Source organism: Melanotaenia boesemani, chromosome 10, assembly GCF_017639745.1.
Source record: "Melanotaenia boesemani isolate fMelBoe1 chromosome 10, fMelBoe1.pri, whole genome shotgun sequence".
NCBI classification, from domain to species: Eukaryota; Metazoa; Chordata; class Actinopteri; order Atheriniformes; family Melanotaeniidae; genus Melanotaenia; species Melanotaenia boesemani.
The window spans coordinates 24,617,182-24,635,817 of record NC_055691.1 but is presented as its reverse complement, the minus strand read 5'-3'; the positions used below and the strand labels follow the sequence as shown (position 1 = coordinate 24,635,817).

Below are 18,636 nucleotides of genomic sequence, written 5' to 3'. Positions count from 1 at the left end.
TGCAGATATTTAACTGTTGCAGCTTCCCTTGTGGCCTCTTCATGGTTGCCAATTGCCTGTGGTATGCCAGGGGTACACGTAGCTCTCCTGAAAATATCTGGTAGGGTTATATATATATATATATATATATATATATATATATATATATATATATATATATATATATATATATAGTCTCTTGCTCTGGACTATAATATAAATATGAGAGCTGTTTTGTTTGTATTTATTTTTAAAATGAGAAAAGACAATCTATTTTTAAAATGAGGGGGGAAAGGGAAAAAATAAAGAAAATTCTTCGGAAATGTGCTGGAAAAGAGACACTAGTGCTTCAAGATTAAAAAGTTCCGAGCAGCACCTGAAGGCATCACAGAGCTGCCACTCAGTCGCAGAAGTTCGCGTTGGAGTTTACGACATCATTTGTCCACCAGGGGGCGCAGCCCGGGAGGGAGGCTTAATCCAAACACTGCACTCCGCTTCTTTCCTCGTACCATGAGCTGATCTGTCCGGGACAGACCAGGGAAGATGGCGGCCACAGACCATTCCCGGTCCGAAGCTGCCAAACAACGAAGGCAGGATCAGCTTCAGCGATGGCTGGGCTCGGAAACGGACCGGACGGGATCGGAGACCAAGGCAACGTCGGTCGTTTCCGGGACGCGGCGGGTGAAAGTACGGTTCGCTCAAGGAGCTGAGTTTATGGCTGCTTGCTCCGCTGGAGACCGGGAGGAGGTGGCAGCGCTGCTCCGACAGGGAGCTGACATCAACCACGCCAACATAGACGGTCTGACAGCGCTTCACCAGGTGGGAACTTTAAACTTTTTATCCGCTAACAGCAGAGTTCATCTGTTTGCCTCTGAGTTCACAGCGCAGTGTGTTGCTGCTAAGAGTCACATAACGACGGTGATCCTTTAATGATCCTCAGAGAAGAGGCATTAACGTTATCTAAGCCGTTAGGTAAAGTACTGCTTTCTAATAAACCGAGTAAACTTTGCGTTATATGTAATGTGGCAGCTTCTGTAGTTTGAACAGAATTCATAACGCTACCATATACTGGCCTATATCGACTGGAAGAGTGGACTTTTTCAGGCTGTTTGGAGGCTCTGCACTGTTGTTGTCTGCGTAAGTTGTAGTTTCCTTTGCTAGCATACAGTAGACAACGAAAAGAGGTCATACTAGAGCTTCTGGGGGTCATTATTATACTTTCATGGGCTCTAACTGGCAGGCTTGCGTCAGACACTCCCTGGTGGAGTCTTTTTTTTTTTTTTTTTTTTTTTTTTTTTTTCAATATGGGGATTTTCATCATCTGCTCAACAGGTCTAATTTTGTCAAGGAAAATAGCTGCAGGGAGCATTAGGAACTGTGCTATAATCAGAGACGACGCTGTCACCTAAAATGTATTATTTCAGTTTGCTGCATTTTAAGTCCAATCGCTTCGCTTCTGCTGAGCATGTTCGCAGCTTCTATGTCCCTCCCTCCTCTTGACTTCAGTCATAACACAGAGGCTCAGCCTGGACAACATCACTGTCACAAAAGCCTTCTGTGATGCAGCATTTCCTCCACGTTTATGACAAAGGGTGTCAAACACATTGATGTCCCATTCCACAAAGTAAAGGCAATGCCAGATGAGGTTAAATATGATATTTTAATAATATAACAATGTGCTGAGCAGTATGTCATGCCGACACTTCGTTTTAGTGAAGACATCAGTGAGTTAAATGTTCTGTAAATGGTCACCTTTTGGTCAATCCTTCTGTGGGACTGTCACTCAGCATGGTCTCTGTCCTGCCCTCTATCCCTTTCTCCCCTGTTGCTCATCTGTTGCCTGGCAACATGAATTAAATATAGGCCCACACTCTCCAAACTTTCCATCCTCTTCATCCAAAGCTTTTCTGTCCTCCCCACAACACCCTCCTCCTCTTCTTGACTTGCTTTCTTTCTCTTTCTTTCTGTTCTTCCCTTTGCCAGTTCCCCATGGAGGAGACTCCAGGGTTTTCGGATGAAGAAATGGAAAACATTCCTCAAACAGCGCAAGCTGCTGTTGTCAAAGGCAATTTCCACAATGAGTCACTTGATGACCCAGTGAAGGAGTCTGCTGGGAGGTTGTGTGTGCACCTCCAGAGCATATGGGGGGAGACAAGAAGTGCCCCTCTGTTCATTCATTCAGCTTAGAGCACCCACTTGTTCAGCGAGCTCCCCTTCTGCAGCGAGTGAATGCTGGTTTTGGCTCTTGCTGCTCTGGAATTTACTCCAAGCCTCATCTTGGGGTGTTACAGTGACTATGTTTTAGGTTTTACCCTCCTGCTGGCTGACTAATTATCTCATATTGTGAAGAATGTAGCAAGCTTGTAGCAGCTTTGTGATTAGTTTATTTAGCTAAAAAGCAAAGTGGCTTAAGTCACACCTGATGGACAACATTCTGTGCAGGTACCATTCTGCAGAGGAGCTGTTTATAATTATTGGCTGAAAACACGTTACTTGGTTGGAATAATCCCATCTGCTGATAGCCTACACATGGACATACGCAGACTAAATGACCAGATTCTCAGAATAAATGAGACAGTTGATAACAGATTTCAGTGTATTTTACTCCCATTCCGTTGTGTCATCAATGCACATGAAAATCTTAAAAAAAAAAATGTTGAGAGAGACGTAGTTGCATCAGTAGTTGTTGCATCCTTCTGTCTGCTTCTGTCTCCTGTGCTTTTCTTTCTGACTTTGATTTTTTTCCTGCGTCTTTTTGAACAGATAAAAGTGTGTTTGAAGTCACACAGTGCGCCATACACCATGCTTTGTTTATAACATAGGAATTGCTTGTCATTACATCCCTAGCGTTCACTTAAGATTGGTCTTTAAAGGTAAATGCTTGTGTAAATGTAAGAAAATCAAGTAATTTAGCAACTCTGATACTGTAGATTTTTAAAATGCATCTCAGAGGATGAATCCTAATGTCTTTTATTGGTCCTCTGGCTTTGTCATGAGGTTGATATTTGTGGTTTTCCAGTGAAATTTCTTGACTTCTATGTGATGAATTGTCTTGAAATGTGGTGCAGATGTCTACATCCCCTCCAAGATGAGTTGCACTGACTTCAGTGATCCCCTAACTTTTCATCTGGTGTCGTGAGAAGGTCAAAATTCTGTTTGTCCAATACATCGGTTTATGAGCAGACACTCTGAAAGCTAATAGCGTCCTCATGTTGTGGACTTTGTGCTTTGTGTTTTGGTAACCGTTAGCATGTTTTCAAGCGTTACAGTGGTCTGTGGCTCAGCGAGCTGTTAGTATGTCTCTACATTCTGAGTTGTTTTTCTCTTTAATTGATTTTTACTTGAGTACAAATGCTTTTCTTAAAACTTCCTGTGTGGTTACAGCCACAATGATCAGTCAACCAAAAAAGAATGAAAAGAGGGCTTTTTTTCCTAATGGGATACATACAATCCTTTTTTCTATTTTTAGCCGAGCAAATATGCATATTTGCTCATTTTCTGTGTTATTTAAACCAGTCTTTTTTTTGATACTCACCAGAAGATAAATTGCTAATTTCCCTGATTTCTCTTTTTGCCTGATGAGAACAGGGAGCAGCTCATCCTGGCGCTGCTTAAAGCCTGAATGATGCTCTTTTTTTAGACTCATTCCAGACAAAGAAAGATTTTACAAGAGGTCTAACAGCTGACTGTCTCTAAAACATCTGGGAATCTGAAGCAGCTACTTCATAATGTCTTTGGATGCCAGTGTGAGCTACATTTCCTCTGGCGATACCAGATATGGACTGTACCTAGACTGAGGTCCAAGAACTTAAAGATAGAAGCACATCTTCATCCTCAAACGTCTACCTATCAGTTTCAGAGCTGCTTAAACTGTTGTTTAGGAGGTTTAATAAAAATGTTAAATAAAGCATTTCTGATTTTTTTTTTTTTCTTTCAATTTTCCCAGCTTTAACAGGATTTGACATAATTTGTGGTATTTTAGTGCAAATCCATTTAAGCCAAGTAAATTTAGGCCTTTGAACTAAAGCTACAACATTTTGTTTTCTTCCATTCAAATTAATTGTGACGGTACAGAGAGACTAAATTACAAAAATATTGAAAATGACCAAACACAATAAACATTTTTACTATATAAACTGTGAAATGGCGCCATATTTTATGACAGATTAAGGATCAAGAAACTCAGCCGAGGCTCTTCTCTACGGTGCTTTCTCCCATGATGATCATTTTCATTATTACTTTATTCCCTTTATATGAAGAATTTATAAAAACTGACTTTGATATCTCTGGGAACAATTTACTTACTTGGGGTTTAGGTGCACTGAAAAAAAAAAAATTATTTTTCTTTACTCTGCCATTTCAGCTGACTTAATTACAGACAGACACAAAAAGCCACATTATACACATCTTTAAACTGAGCTAAAGCCAGTAAAATAATGTCATTGTTTTAGATAATGTCCCGGCTTTCCTGGCAAAGCGAACCGGTCTGGTTAGTACATTTTACTCCAAGTAAATGAAAATGGTTTGATAAGTCTTTTTTCTTTTCTTTTTTCTTTTTTTTTTTTAAATTAGATAGTAGGAGCAGTTCAATTACTCTTTCCAGGAAGGAGGAGGGGGGGGGGCATGACACACAACTTCCACCTGTGACTGTTTTACAAACATTTAAGCTCAGCCATTCACGTTTGCTTGACACGGTGAGCTGCTACAAACCAGCGCGCTCAAAAATGAATGATCTGAATTGAGAAAGCTGTAATTCAAGGAGCAATGCTCAAAATAAGTTAATTCTAAAGCACAAATAAAAACTCTCTACCTGCAGAAATGGGCAACAGTATCATATTTTGTGGTAATACAGCTTAAGTGCGCTTCCTGTGTTCAGTGCTCTGTGGAAGCAGCTGTGACCGCCTGCAGTTGTAATTGGTTTATATCTTATTTCAGTGGAAATGGCAAAGAATCAGGTCTGAAATTATATTCTGCGTGTATGTTCTGGTTTTTTTGTGGTTCATTTGCTTCTCAGTTTTACTTTTTCTTAACTTGGAACAACTCAAGTGATTATATAAGCAAAAAGTAGAATAATTATTCTTTCTGTGTGAAGCTTAAACTCACTGGAACGTTGGCTTCCATACTTTACAGCTATTTAATTCAAAGCATTACACTGCATACACTCCCATCGCGATCGTAAGCCAAGGTCAGTAATATGATCGATAACACATACATTGAAATCATGACGCATCATGAACCTCGTCTAACCTGACAGTCATGTTTTCAGAAACATTTTCAAGTGTAGCTACTTTTAACAAATGCACTGCTCATGTGGTGTTTAAACCTGAACAAATGATAATAGATTCAACATTTTCAGCTGAATATGACCAATATTTTTTATGGAATGGCACAGGACGGTCCTACCTTCTGAGGGTTTTTTTGGTCTAGTAGACTTTGGCTTAGATTAAAGCATCATAACATAACCTAAGCTCATGAGGTCCTCATGCGATTTATCTTAAGACTTGTGTTGGATCACGCAGAGATCTTTGCTAGACCTCGCCTCGGGAAAAGCTGCTAAATAGATTCAATGTTTCACTCATGCCACAAAATGACTGTTTTGGAAAAGACTCGAGGGCTTTTTAGCAGCCCGCTTTGCAGAAAGTCATTACAGCAGAAGTCATTGTTATTACTCTGGTGCTTTCGTTGAGTTAAACAGATTGTGGAAATGTCTGGAGTTTTGCTTTTTAAAACAAACTGAAGTGAAGCAGATCAAAGACTTTCTCTTTTGTGCTGAAATTGCAACCAGTCTGACTTCCAATTGCTAAGTTGTGCTGAAAGAAAGGATTATTGAAACAAACAAGAAGCAGTAAACACTCAAACCGTAATCCATCATGTGGCTGTTTGTCCTCTATCAGGCCTGCATTGATGAAAATGCTGAGATGGTGCAGTTTCTGGTGGAGAGCGGGAGTGACGTCAACAGAGGGGACAACGAGGGCTGGACTCCTCTGCACGCTGCAGCTTCCTGTGGCTTCATCCAAATTGCTAAGTGAGTGCTGACCACCATCCCTATGTCACATGACACGGTCCTTTCAGTGGTGCTGACTGAGTGTGTGAGAGCTCGCGTTCATCTAGAGGTCAGCAATGTAAATGTAAATAAATACTTTGCTAAGTGGTTTTGTTTCTGTGTTTTTTAAGGTACCTGATAGAACATGGTGCTCGCGTCGGAGCAGTAAACAGTGAAGGAGAGCTTCCTCTTGATGTTGCTACAGAGGATGCTATGGAGAGGCTGCTCAAAGCTGAAATAAAAAAACAAGGTGGGCAATGTCAAAACATTTCCCATGAAGCGGTGTGTCAAAGTTTAATCCTGTCTGTCTGATTAAATTGTGGATGTACATGAAAACTATATTAACTTGTCCATGCCTGACCATGTGACAGTAATCAGACCTGCTTAATCAACACATTTATTATTAAAAAGTCATTTTGCCACGACCCCCAAGATAACATAAGTTGTGTGAGTATAATTGTGTGAGTATACTGCAGCCATCCACTCATTGTATGGCTGGAAAACTGTCAAAATCTTCATAAATAAGGAGAGTAAACTGGTTTTTAGTGGTTTACCGCTGTGACACCTACATGCCTATAATCAGCTTTTCTCGCAGTGATAATGTTGTTCTGATTTTTAATGTGACGTGTAAGAACTTTGTTGTTTATGTGTTAAATATTAAGGTACTAATTTCAAAGGTTTATCTCCTCATTAATGGTATAATTTTGACAGTCCTGGTAAAAATACCAAATTTATTTAATAAATGTAGGCGACCCCCCTGAAATTATCTCACGACCCCCAGTTTGAGAACCAGTGTTCTAGATAAACTCTCCTTGTGGGTTATTTTGTGTTAGTATTTACTAATATTTCCTAGGTCTGACTGTAAGAAATGAAAGATTTCAAGATAAAATTGGACTAATATCAGTTTCTATAGATGCTGATGGAGATAAAATGATGTAATCAGAGCAGCTGTTTAATTTTAGTAATTGAACTATGGGTCATTTCGTGTTAAGATGCGTATGAATTATTTATTCATTTATTAATTCATTTTTTCCTGATGAAATGTAAATATGCATGATAATTAATTATGGGGAATTAAAAGAACATATATGATAAAGTTAGTCAAAATTTATTTTATTTCAAGCACGACTTGGAACAAACATGTACAGAAAAAAACAAAAGGACAAGACAAAGCGTCTGAAAAGGAGGCGGTAGAAGTAAAGAAACTAATTTTCCTGTCCTTTTTAAAGAAGTACATAATAAACTTTACCAGTTTGACACATAGGGGCGACATGGCTCAGCAAGGTAGAGCGGTCGTCTTGTAACCCGACGGTTGCCGGTTCAGTCCTCGGCCAAGTCGAGTTAATGTCAAGGTGTCCTTGGGCAAGACACCAAACCCCTAGTTGCGCCTGATGGGTTGTGGTTGAGCGCCTTGCATGGCCGCTTCTGCCATCAGTGTGTGATTGTGTGTGTGAATGTGATGTATGATGTAAAGCGCTTTGGGTACCGTTCCAGGTGCAGTAAAGTGCTCAAAAATACGTACCCTTTACCATTTTTGTTTACAGTTCTTTTAATACCAAATTCTACCAACACAATTCATGAACCCTTATGTCCTGAATTACTAGATTAAAACAGACCTCATTTAGGGATTTTTAGAAGATTCGCTTTGGTTGATGATGCTGAAAACACGTCATCAGCATAGTATATTTCCCACTTTGGCATCAGTTATTGTTTTCTCATCATTCTCATAAGTAGATCTCAGCAAAACAGTTTTTCCATCGAGTCTAGTTTTTCACTGTGGTGAAGGGTGCAGAATATTCAAATACAGTATTTACGATGAATATTTATTATATATATATTTAATTGAACTGCTTATAAAGTCTGAGTTTTTGCATGCCGCCTCCTTTGCATTTGTGGTACAGGAATTGACGTGGACATGGCTCGAAAGGAGGAGGAGAGGGTCATGCTGCAGGACGCCATGGCGGTGCTGGAAGGAGGTGGCACCCTCAAACCTCACTCAAACACCAAGGCGACGGCTCTGCATGTCTCTGCTGCCAAAGGCTACATCGAAGTCCTGAAGTGAGTGTTACGTGTGCACAGTAGAGCAGTGAGGGCTCGTTGGGTTTTGTCTTAGTTTGGTATTGCACCAAGGCGGACTGCTTCCAGTCACAGCCCCTCCCCTCCTTGTTTGTTTTCCTCACCTCAATCAGGGTACTGTTAAAGTGTGAAGTAGACCTGGACAGCAGGGACATAGACGGGTGGACGCCCCTGCATGCAGCTGCTCACTGGGGCCAGGAGGAGGTGTGCACCCTGCTTGCTGACAACATGTGCGATATGGGTGCTGTCAACAACGTGGTGAGGGCAAGACAAACAAACCTTTCCACTGGCATTAAATCTTGATTGAAGCTTCAGCTCGTGTCTCAACTGTTGATGTCCTTGTAGGGACAAACACCTTTAGATGTTGCAGATGAGAACCTCGTGGACACTCTGGAGGAGCTACAGAAGAAACAGAACGCTGTGAGTCTGCCTTCACACTGGCTCCCCGACTATCTCACCCGGTTAGATAAACCTGATATGATTGATGCTGCTGCAGCAGCGAATGTTCTCTGTGTTTATGTCTGTTTATATTCCTCTTCAGTTACGCAGCGAGAAAGAGAAACAGACTCCTGTTATTGAGACCAGTCCGCCAATCTCCATAGTACCAGTTCGCACACGCAGGTCAGTGCCATTGTGTGTGCATATCAGTGTGTACATGTACATGCTATGCTCATCCTCAGCTGAATCCCATTAATCCCTGTTCCAGTTGTCTGCATGCAGGAATGATGTTAACCGTCTCCCCATTCCTTTGAACTGTGTTACCCCTTCCCAGTGACATTGACTTGGATGGGTGAAGTGTTCAGTGACAATCTCTGTCTCGCTGTCACACTGGATACTAATTGTTTTGTAGCATATGTGGACAGAATCTTAGACATTATGGGTAATGGGGCTTGGAGTTAAAAAATTGGGTAAAAGAGGAATTATTTGATGAAACACTGTATACTTTTTTTAACCAAATATTTCTATGATAAATGCTGATCTTTCATTGATAACCCTAAGCGTCTAGAATACTGGACAAATTACAGAATTAGTATTTAACTCCTGGCTCTATATATATCTTTTATTGTAGTGAAGTTAAAAACCTTTTCAGAGTGGCTGTTTTGTGTAGCTCAGTCGTCTCTGAGCAGTGTGTGTGTGAGGATGCGAGGCACCTGGACCAGATCCCTGTGAGGCAGAGGAGGGATTGTGCACTTAATCACATTTTATTTTCAATTACAAGTTTGGCTTCTAAAGATTTGAGAACGAGGGAAAACAAGATAATAGAGATAAAATGATTGGTGCTGCATTTCAACACTAATTTGAACTTGTGTGGTAAATATAGCACACCATGAAAAAAGCAATAAACATGAGCTTTCCAAAGTCAGTGAACTATCGTGCTAAATTATCATGACGTCAGTGTTAATGATAATAATGCAGGATGCAGAAAGGTTACATTCAAAGTCTTGTTAATGGGCTTTTTTTTGCCTTACACTAAAACTAAAAGTGAGATAAACAAAACTAAGCGCCTATAAGTTTTATAAATCTCTCTTTCTAATTAAAACCTGACCTATAGAAACTGATGCTATTCCTTTATTTCTGAAAGCTTTTCCTTTTGTTATATAATGAAGGGATTGTTCAACGTAGGGATAACTAAAACTTTGTTCACTCAAGGAACACGTGTGTGGATTCATCCTGACTTCAAAAACAAAGAACTTATGAGAAGGAAATAGACGACCCTGGGGGGGGGCTAAATCAGTACAACCCTAGATTTTCACATTGCAAGCTGTTGCTTGATGGTGTATTAGGATTTAAAATGTAAGTTGGAACTTTAAATAACTAAAAAATGACAAGCAAGAGTTTTTAAATTAAATAAAAATATATATGCCTTTTACAAATACGTGCTCTTATGAGCTCTGTGTAATATCCGCTGTTGTGACATCTATAAACACAGAAGTATCCTTTTTCTTTTTTTGGCTGTTTGAGGGCACAGAAAATTTGTGGGAGGGGGGACTTTTTCCAAAGTCCAATATTGCTAGCAAAATGGTTCAGAACAGTATTTTCCAGCTTTATACACGATTATAGAAAGCCTCAAGAAGTGTGACAGTTACCTCTGTGTGAGCTGCTCATTATTTTCTGCTCCTGTACTAAACAGGATGACAAAAGAAGGCACGTTAGAAACAATCAGTACTTCGACTGATTATAGTTCTCCTCCAAGAAATATTTAAACATAGAAAAAAGAGCTTTCACTAATGACCTTGTGATTGTTTTTTTCCATTATAACAAAAAAAAAAGTCCCGTGTGTCATGTGACAGGGCACGCTTATGTTGCTTATTTAAACATGATACTCAGGAAGTGCATTCAGGTCCATCCTTTGATGAGGGATACATGGAAATCACTATGATTTTGTCCGTATCAAACAAAAAGTGGATTAAGCATTTAATTCTCTGTGATTAATACCAATAGACCAGCTTATCTAATCATTCTGTCCGTTCACATGACATTATAAAAAAATCTAATTATTGCATTTGTGCAACTAAAACTGGACTTTTTAAATACATGGAATATATGGATATCAGTCAACATAAAATTGTACTAAATTGAATTTAGTTTTTTTAAATTGTCATACTAACACATCCAGGTCATGCAGCTGGAAGTTGAATTTCTCCTGCATGTCTACGTTCGGTGGGGCTCTAACTTGACTTGATGTTAAATGATTTCCACAGTTCCTGTCCTGAGCTGTGAAACAAAGGTAACAGAAGAAGCAGCAAAGAAAAGGATAGCAGCAATCTCATTAAAGAAAAGTCCAGATAATGCATTTATGGTTTGAGACATAATGAGCCAACCAGGAACAGCCCAGTACTAACAAGCTGGAAGCATAATAGGACATACTATGAAATTAAATTCCTCTTCTGTTGCTGTTTGATGGAATCAAGACCGTTCTCTAATAAAATGGCTGAGCTCCAACCATAGCTCAACTTTACTGTGCATGAGAACATACAGAGTGTTCTGTGGAAAGATCAGCAGTGTAAAACAGACTTGGCTACCATGTTCAAGTGCATTACTATCCTACAGCTCCATAAATGACTTATTCCTTCAGCTAAGGACCAACACTGCTTATGGAGTAAATCAGTAGGAAAATAATCTTTTTTTTTTTCTTTTGGAACTGATTAAAGCCAGAACTGAGCATAATCTCATTTGGAGCAGGTTCAACATAAAGTAAATTAACAGGGTGACTGAACTAACCTGAATATTAATAGCAAAAAGTGCCCTATGTTAATATAAACTATGTCATCATGTTTATCATTAGTATGTAGTATGTCACTGAGAACTTTGGTTTGTCATTGGTGTTGATGCTCTGTTGATATTTAAATTGGGAGTAGAGAAAACAGTATAAATGATGCTAAATAAGTGCCAGGTTAAAGTTTGATACATTAAGTGTACAAAAAGTGACCCACCGTTCCAGCTGATGTTGTGTTGATTGGTGCATGCTCGCTCTAATTGGCTGCACATGGAATGATTGCCCTCACTGATCAGCTCCCTGCATGCCACCTGTTGTTCCACCCTACCTTGGCCCCACCCCTGCAGGACCTCTATCTCTCGTATGAGCAGCAAAGAGAAGATTGGCCTCCATGAGCGTGAGAAGCACTCGCCTCCTGCGCTGCAGAGCAGTCCAGCTGAGGACGAGGAGGAGGAAGGCCAAACGGGACAAAGCCAGGCGAAAGCCTCTAGCAGCTCCAGCTCAGAGGAGGAGAGCGAGTCTGAGAGCGATGCCGAGTCAGGTAAAGGGAGCTGCTGCTGGTTTGAGACTGTGGAGTTGCTGCTGATCTGCATGTAAAACACAACTGTGTATTTCAGAGCAAATATGTTTTAAGGTCTTTTATGCGTTTATTGTTGCTGACATATTCGTATGTTGCAGAGAAAGCAAAAAACAGAGAGATCATAAACAACTTGAACAACAAACGAAACACCACCAGCCTGCTTTCTACTTCCATGTCAGCAAGCACCACTGCAAGCCAAGTGAAAAAGGTAGTGTGTTTGGAGAGCAACAAATATTTATTTTGCTTTATGATCGCTATACAGAAGGATAAAAATTGTGATTTCTTTTTTTTTTTGTTTTTTTTGTTTTTTTTAAATGTTGCGAGTGTAGCAGGAACCAAACAAGCCTCCAGCCACTGAAGCTCCAGGCTCATGGCGAACGTCTCTGAGGAAAGCGGGCAGTTCTGTGACTTTGGGTTCAGCTGGACTCTCCGACTCCAGCCAAGACTCCAGCAGACCTGCAGAGTCTGGCCTGGGAATGACCCGATCTGCCTCCAGCCCCCGCCTCAGCACTGAGGCCGACACGAAGGTACACAAGCGCGCATGACATTTAAAGATTTATGCACCTACAAAAGAACAGTCATTATTTTATTACTTTGAACTTGACAAGCCAAATAAAGGCTTCTTTTAAAGCTTCCACTCATGGAGTCGCATAAATAACTGATAAACAGATCTCCCTGGCTCGTTTTCAGGAGCCAAGGCTCGCTCGAGTACCACCAATTCCAACACGGAGACTCTTAAGTATTCCAGATAACAGCTCTGACAACTCCAATAGGTGGGCTTTAAGATTTATATGTGTTCTGTACTTCTGTAAAGCAAAATCCGAGTCACTGCATACGTGCCCTTGTCACCCTGTCTCTTCCCTTAGCTGGCTAAGCCGTAGCTCCTCTTACACCCGACGCCTTCATGGTCAGTCAGTGAATGAGCTCACAAGTTCCACCCCATTTTTGCTTCGCAGGTTAGTCACGCTGCTCACCACCTGTCTTGTACTTGTTTTGCATCAGAGATCATTACATCCCCACCCCACCTGCCAAAGCTGCGAATCCTCGTTTGTGTGTGCATGTGTCTGTTAAAGATGCTGTAGTTTCCACCTGTTTGTCTTGTTACTAGCTCATCTTATGGAAAGAGACTGGATGACCCCACCATGACCTCATCGAGTACGGGAACAAGCTCTGCTGGACTCAGCCGCCTTAATAGTGTCTTAGCTCAGAGGTATTTTAACTTTTTGTGCTTTTTGTCATTTTACCTGAAACAATTTCCTCTCTGGTTCGAAATAAAAATGTCTTTGTTTTGTTCCTTCTCCTAAAGAAATTCTCAGGAACGGACAGAAAAGAAGGATGAGTTATCCATCAACACTTCTAACTCTCAGAGCACCACTACAGGTGAACAGGAAACCAAGCAGAGACGCAAGTGAGTAAAAACCCATTTGGCTCGATGGAGATGTTGCAGCTTTAGTAGCTGAAATTCTGCTCCTGTAGGTCCTATCTGACACCTGTGCGGGATGAGGAGGCAGAGGCGCAGAGAAAAGCTCGTTCCCGCCATGCACGGCAGTCGCGCCGCTCCACTCAGGTGCATGTATACCTGCTTCATTATTTCCTACAGGTTCAAGTCTTTGAGCTGCTGATGGGTTCTCTGTTTGGTTCCTGACTGCTTTCTTTCATGTAAAGGGGGTGACACTAACGGATCTACAAGAGGCAGAGAAGACCATTAAAACCACAAAGATGGACAATAAAGGGAGAGAAAAAACTGAGGAAGAGGAGAAGGAGAAAGAGAAGGAAGTTAAACAGAAGAAGGGAGAGGAGGGGGTGAGAGGCCATATATCAGAGTTGCAGGCTTGTTGGCTGCTGCTTTAACTTAATGTCATGTGACATCATATCATGGGGGTCACTGTGCTTGCAGGAAGTGAGCTGGAGGTCTCGTATTGCCAGTCTGCAGAAGTCAGACCTGCTGGGCCTCACGCAGCCAGCTGGCACGCCACGGCCTCAGACTTCTGACAAGAAAGGTACTTACCAACTCTTCAACTTTTTTTTTTTTTTTAAGATCAAAACCTAGCACTCCAGAGCCTTTTTTAATTTCTTGTATTTAATATAGTTTAAAGACTGCTGTTTGGTTTTGTTCCAGATGCTGAAGCCGGCACAGAAGAGAGTGAGACGGAGCGATGGGCCAGGGAACGCAGGGAGAGGAGACAGGCTCGGGCCAGGAGGAAGGCACAGAGGACCGGGGAGGTAAACGCTGAAAATATTCTCATCTGGAAAACTGCTGCTGCGCGGTTTAAAGGAAAAGACGAATGAGATGAGTTGCTGCACCTTGACTTTTTTGTTTTTTTTTTAAAGGAAAAAATTATGCTGTCATTTGCAGAGTGAAGACAATGATCCCAATGGAGAGGAAGAGTTCTCAGGGAGTGGGCTGGATCCACAGGTGTGTGCTTGCACTTATTTCTAATTTCAGAGGAACTGTAACCAGAGACAGCCACCATAATTGTTTGCTTTTTTCCTGTTTTACAGAAAGACCAACTGTTAAGTTCCAGGTAAAGTATGAATCCAGCCTTTGACCCCGTTTTGATCCAACATCTGTCTGCACGGTCTGTGTGATGGCAGACACTCTGACCTCTGATCTCTTCATTTGCTCAGGTTGGACACATTTTCTAACGACACTCAGGGAGGGGGTTCTGAAACAAAGGATTTTAAGAAGGTCAGCAGACAGAGCTGATAGTGAGGCTGTGCAGTATGTTTTTATGTATGTGTCCCAATCATTAATCCTCCTTTTTTTTTTTTGCCTGTGTTTCAGTTATTTGAAGAGCTCTCCAGAGAAAACAGCCAGCTCCAGTCTCAACTTCAGGACACTCAGAGGATTATCAGTCAAACCAGGTTGGACCTGGAGAAGGCCACACAGGTAACACACACACAATAAGTATCATATAGACTTATTTCATCCATGTTTCCAGTTGCTTCATTGCTAATCATCAAGTCTTTCTACAATCAGGCCTCCTATTGACTGCATGAGCATATCTTTTGTTAACAAAGTTCACTGTGTCCAACAGAGACAAGAGCGCTTCAGTGACTGTTCAGCCCTGCTAGAGCTGGAGAGAAAGGTAATGCACCTTTTTACTGATGTGTGTTGTAGCTTCATCTGCCTCACCACTGCCACCCCTGCGGTCTGTTGATGCATTCTCTTCTCTTCCCCACTCAAACCACTTCACTTGTTTTCACTCAACTTTTGTGCTATCATCTACATCACTTTCCCTCTGCTCCCCTCCCACCCTCACAATCCCCTGGCACCAGGACCGGAGGATGTTGGAGCGGCGTATGGTGGAGCTGGAGGAGGAGCTAAAGGTGAGGAGAGGTTAAGAGTGAGTCTTATCATGGCCACCTACACTTTGCATGCCTCTGCTTGATTTAGCCTGGCTGTAGCTTGTGCAGTTTCATCAGCGTGGTGCAGAGTGTTGTTTCTCACTGTTCAGCTGGTGGTGTTTATGACTCATGAGTTAATTTGGTTGTCAAGTTGGTATCTGCTCTACCTGTTCTGCAAGTTTCTACTGAGAGATGTTGAAAGCATAAAGATTGTGAATACAAGATAAGATTATTCACTTTGTAATGTCATATTCCAAGTAAAAACAATAAGGGAAGATAAACATGCATTTAACTGTTTTTTTTACAATCATAGTTTGAGGGGAAAATGTATAGAAAAGTAACTGGAAAGTGCTGTGGTGGGGTGGCAGCCTTTGTCTGAATTGACAATTGGGATAAATTAAAGTTTGTTCTACACCAGAATCGAGCAGTCGGAAAAAATCCTAGTAGCCAGATGTCATGGTTTTGTAGAGAATCAACGAGACTATAGCTGTAGTTCATCAAATTATGCTTGGGCTCTGACTCTGGTTGTTGCCAGTTTGGCTGCATGAGGCTAGGAGTTGGAAAATTTAGCTTTGGATTGACCAATAATACGTGTTGGGTGACCTGTCTTTGAACAAAACAGACACAAATATTTTAATAAGGACCAATAAAGATCTGGATTATGGCAAATCTCAGATCAGAAGCCCACCCAAACATCTGGTTACATCCTGGTAAAGGTTCTGGTGGGATAGTTGTTCTAAATGACTAAACCTAGATGTTTTCATTTCTGACCTAATCTGACTAGCAGCCTCTTGCTGCTTATTCCTTGTCCAGATGTAACAACAGTAATCTTATGTCATTTTCAGAAATTGAAAAAAATCAGTATTTTCTATTAGCATGCTCTGATTTTAAGCAGGCAGATTTGGTTTATTTGAGAAATATGTACTATCTCTTGAGGTGAAAAATATTTGTCTGCAAACTATTAAAATCACTTATGTTTATTTGTATTTATTTCCAAATGACTGGTTTCTTGTTGCACTGTATCATTTGCATCAACATAGCTGCATGTTTGGGTAGTGACATTTTAACACACGTGGGTTTGTAGTATTTCATAACCAAACTTATGAGATCGTTGTGACTTAAGATCACTGACACGCTGGTTTAAATCCTGTCAACAACATGAACTGTTCTGCTTCGTGTCTTGGTAGCACAGAACAGCTTTGTATCTAATAAATAAACCTTGCTCTTTAGTGCTTTTTTATGTTGCTGTTGAACCTGTCTTTGGTTGATTAATGTGCCATTTTGTTGTGCGCATTTAATAACGGCCACTGCATTACATGCAGGCTTGGCTCTTCATGTAAAGCTTTGTGCTTATCTACTACAGCAGAACTGTCTAGTGTGGAATTTATAAGCCATTGAGATGAAAATAAGCTTTACAGTCATAAGATTCTGAAATATTACAGTAAAAATGATTTATTTGAATGTGTTTTAACTTTTTACCTCCAGGTTCTGGTTGACCTGAGAGCGGACAACCAGCGTCTTAAAGATGAAAATGGAGCACTGATCCGTGTCATCAGCAAACTCTCCAAATAGATGAAAACCTCCAGGGAACCCCTCCTCTCCATCCATCCATTTGTCCATCCCTCTTTCCATACATTCCTCCCAGTGCCAAAGAGCAAGAGAGCGAGGGGGGAGCAGCTGAATGTTCTACGCACATGAACACTACAGCTATACTTGGATTGTGATGCCTCTTTATGAACAGCTGGAGTGTCTTTTGTGTGCCTTTTTTAATTCTCAGTGTTCGTAGGAGGAACTGTGGTCACGACTAGAGGCTTCCACTGTAGCAACAAAACGCGACGGTGATGTGCTACGATTGTGGGTCAGAGGGGCGCCAACATGCACACACAGTCCCATGCATGCATCCATACTTTCTTGATGCACATTCACTGAGCACAAGACTTGTCTTAATGCTCCCACCTTTTTTTTTGTATTTTTTTTTTCTTAAGTGACCACACATTTCACTCAAAGTTTCCCCACTTCCAAGTTAAAAATGTTTTGATGTATTTAGAGACTCGACTTTGAAGCACGTTTTAGGCTCTGCCTTTACATTCATCAATGTCCTGGTGGCAGGGGAAGTCTCTGAAGCTCTGATGGGTTTGTTTTGATTCCACGTGCAAGTGTTTGAACCCACCTACCTCTCCTCCACCTATGCACTCCCCCTTCCCTTTTTTTTTTCTTTTTTTTTTTTTTTTTTTTTTTCTTTCTTTTCTGCAGACATACTCCATGCTCTTAAGAATGGACCTGGTCGCTCGACCACAGCACTTTACTCTCTGCAAAGCAATAAAAGATCTGCGAGGCTTTGCCCGTCCTCCAGACAGACAGCGTTCGTTCAGCAGCAGCAGCAGCATCTTCTCATGGCTACTCCACTCTGAGTCAAGGGGGCAGTTTTGCTGAAGTTCAGAGGTTGCTGCACAGTAAAAATAAATGGCTCTTCTGTCCAGACCTAATATGTCATGGTTTTAGCTGTAACCATTGAAAAAGATATTTTCATAGTTTTTCATTGTCAATTCCTCTCTTGCAAAGAAGCATGGTTGTGTATATAAATGTTAGTCTTGAATAATAGCCGTCTGAAGTAAAATTCCATGTAGCCTTGCTTCACATGTTGGTTTTCTAATATATTAAATGGATGTCTGCACCCTTATTTAAAAAAAAAAGTTTGTAACAACTGCTTGGTTATTGTCTACACTAGTTCATCTTCATTTACAAATGTTTTGACACAAACCAAAAAGTAAAGTTGACTCTGAAGCAGCCTAAAAATATGCATCTGCAACACTGATTTCTTACATGGCTTCCTGGTGTCTTTATATCATGCACTTACGATCAAGTTGCTCACTTTTATTTTTTGAGCACCTGCTTGTTTTATTTCACCACCACTGTTCAGTATCATCCATGTGCAATGAGTCAGTTTCTCATTTTGCTGGTAGCCAGATGTCCTACATCACTTGGGACCCCCCCCACCCCCCTTAAAAAAAACAGCTACAACACTGCAATGCTAACACACCATGAACTTAAAAGAGGAAACAGCTACACAGATGTATTTACAGTATGTTTGCACTGTTACATTAATCTACTGCTTCTCTCAGGTGGGCAATACATCACAAGCTTGAGGGACGTAACAGAAATTAGTATATGATGGATGAGCACTTGAACATCTGGGAAAAAGCTGTGCAAGTCCTGGTATCTTTTCAGCTCCTGTCCATTGGCACTAAACTGTAGTTAACACAAGCCATCCATCTGTTTGTCTCATCTGAGAGGAGAGATGGACCACTGTCCTGCAGGGTAAAAGTACCGACAACAAGCTGAGCTCCTAATAAGGAAGGGCAGGCTGGCCGAGGCACTCTCTCTGTAAATATC

General features: G+C 41.0%; 1 protein-coding gene across 5 annotated transcripts; it reads left to right on the top strand.

Annotated features, from left to right (window-relative positions):
- The first annotated feature begins 431 nt into the window (after positions 1-431).
- On the top strand, positions 432-18,041 carry zmp:0000001167 (protein phosphatase 1 regulatory subunit 12A). 5 transcript variants are annotated; one of them, XM_041997885.1, is made up of 25 exons: positions 433-798; positions 5,874-6,004; positions 6,154-6,272; positions 7,924-8,080; positions 8,212-8,356; positions 8,444-8,518; positions 8,640-8,719; positions 11,663-11,856; positions 11,994-12,103; positions 12,225-12,422; positions 12,586-12,668; positions 12,762-12,851; positions 13,004-13,105; positions 13,202-13,303; positions 13,372-13,462; positions 13,561-13,698; positions 13,793-13,895; positions 14,015-14,118; positions 14,252-14,311; positions 14,398-14,420; positions 14,524-14,584; positions 14,681-14,785; positions 14,934-14,984; positions 15,175-15,225; positions 16,729-17,560. In XM_041997885.1, exons 1-25 carry the CDS (start codon positions 523-525, stop codon positions 16,813-16,815), a joined length of 2,736 nt encoding a protein of 911 aa, XP_041853819.1. In that variant the 5' UTR covers positions 433-522; the 3' UTR covers positions 16,816-17,560. The 5 variants fall into 5 exon arrangements, with proteins under 5 accessions (XP_041853818.1, XP_041853820.1, XP_041853819.1 ...); XM_041997884.1 differs by lacking the exon at positions 15,175-15,225 and having other exon boundaries at positions 432-798; positions 11,687-11,856; positions 17,497-18,041; XM_041997883.1 differs by lacking the exon at positions 15,175-15,225 and having other exon boundaries at positions 17,497-18,041.
- The last annotated feature ends 595 nt before the right edge of the window (positions 18,042-18,636 follow it).

Excerpts from the sequence above, each read along its gene's own strand:
- zmp:0000001167 (XM_041997883.1), top strand. The coding sequence starts at position 523 with ATGGCGGCCACAGACCATTCCCGGTCCGAAGCTGCCAAACAACGAAGG. Across the intron at positions 8,357-8,443 it reads TGGGTGCTGTCAACAACGTG|GGACAAACACCTTTAGATGT; the intron begins GTGAGGGCAAGA and ends ATGTCCTTGTAG. Across the intron at positions 14,985-17,496 it reads TGCTAGAGCTGGAGAGAAAG|ACATACTCCATGCTCTTAAG; the intron begins GTAATGCACCTT and ends TCTTTTCTGCAG.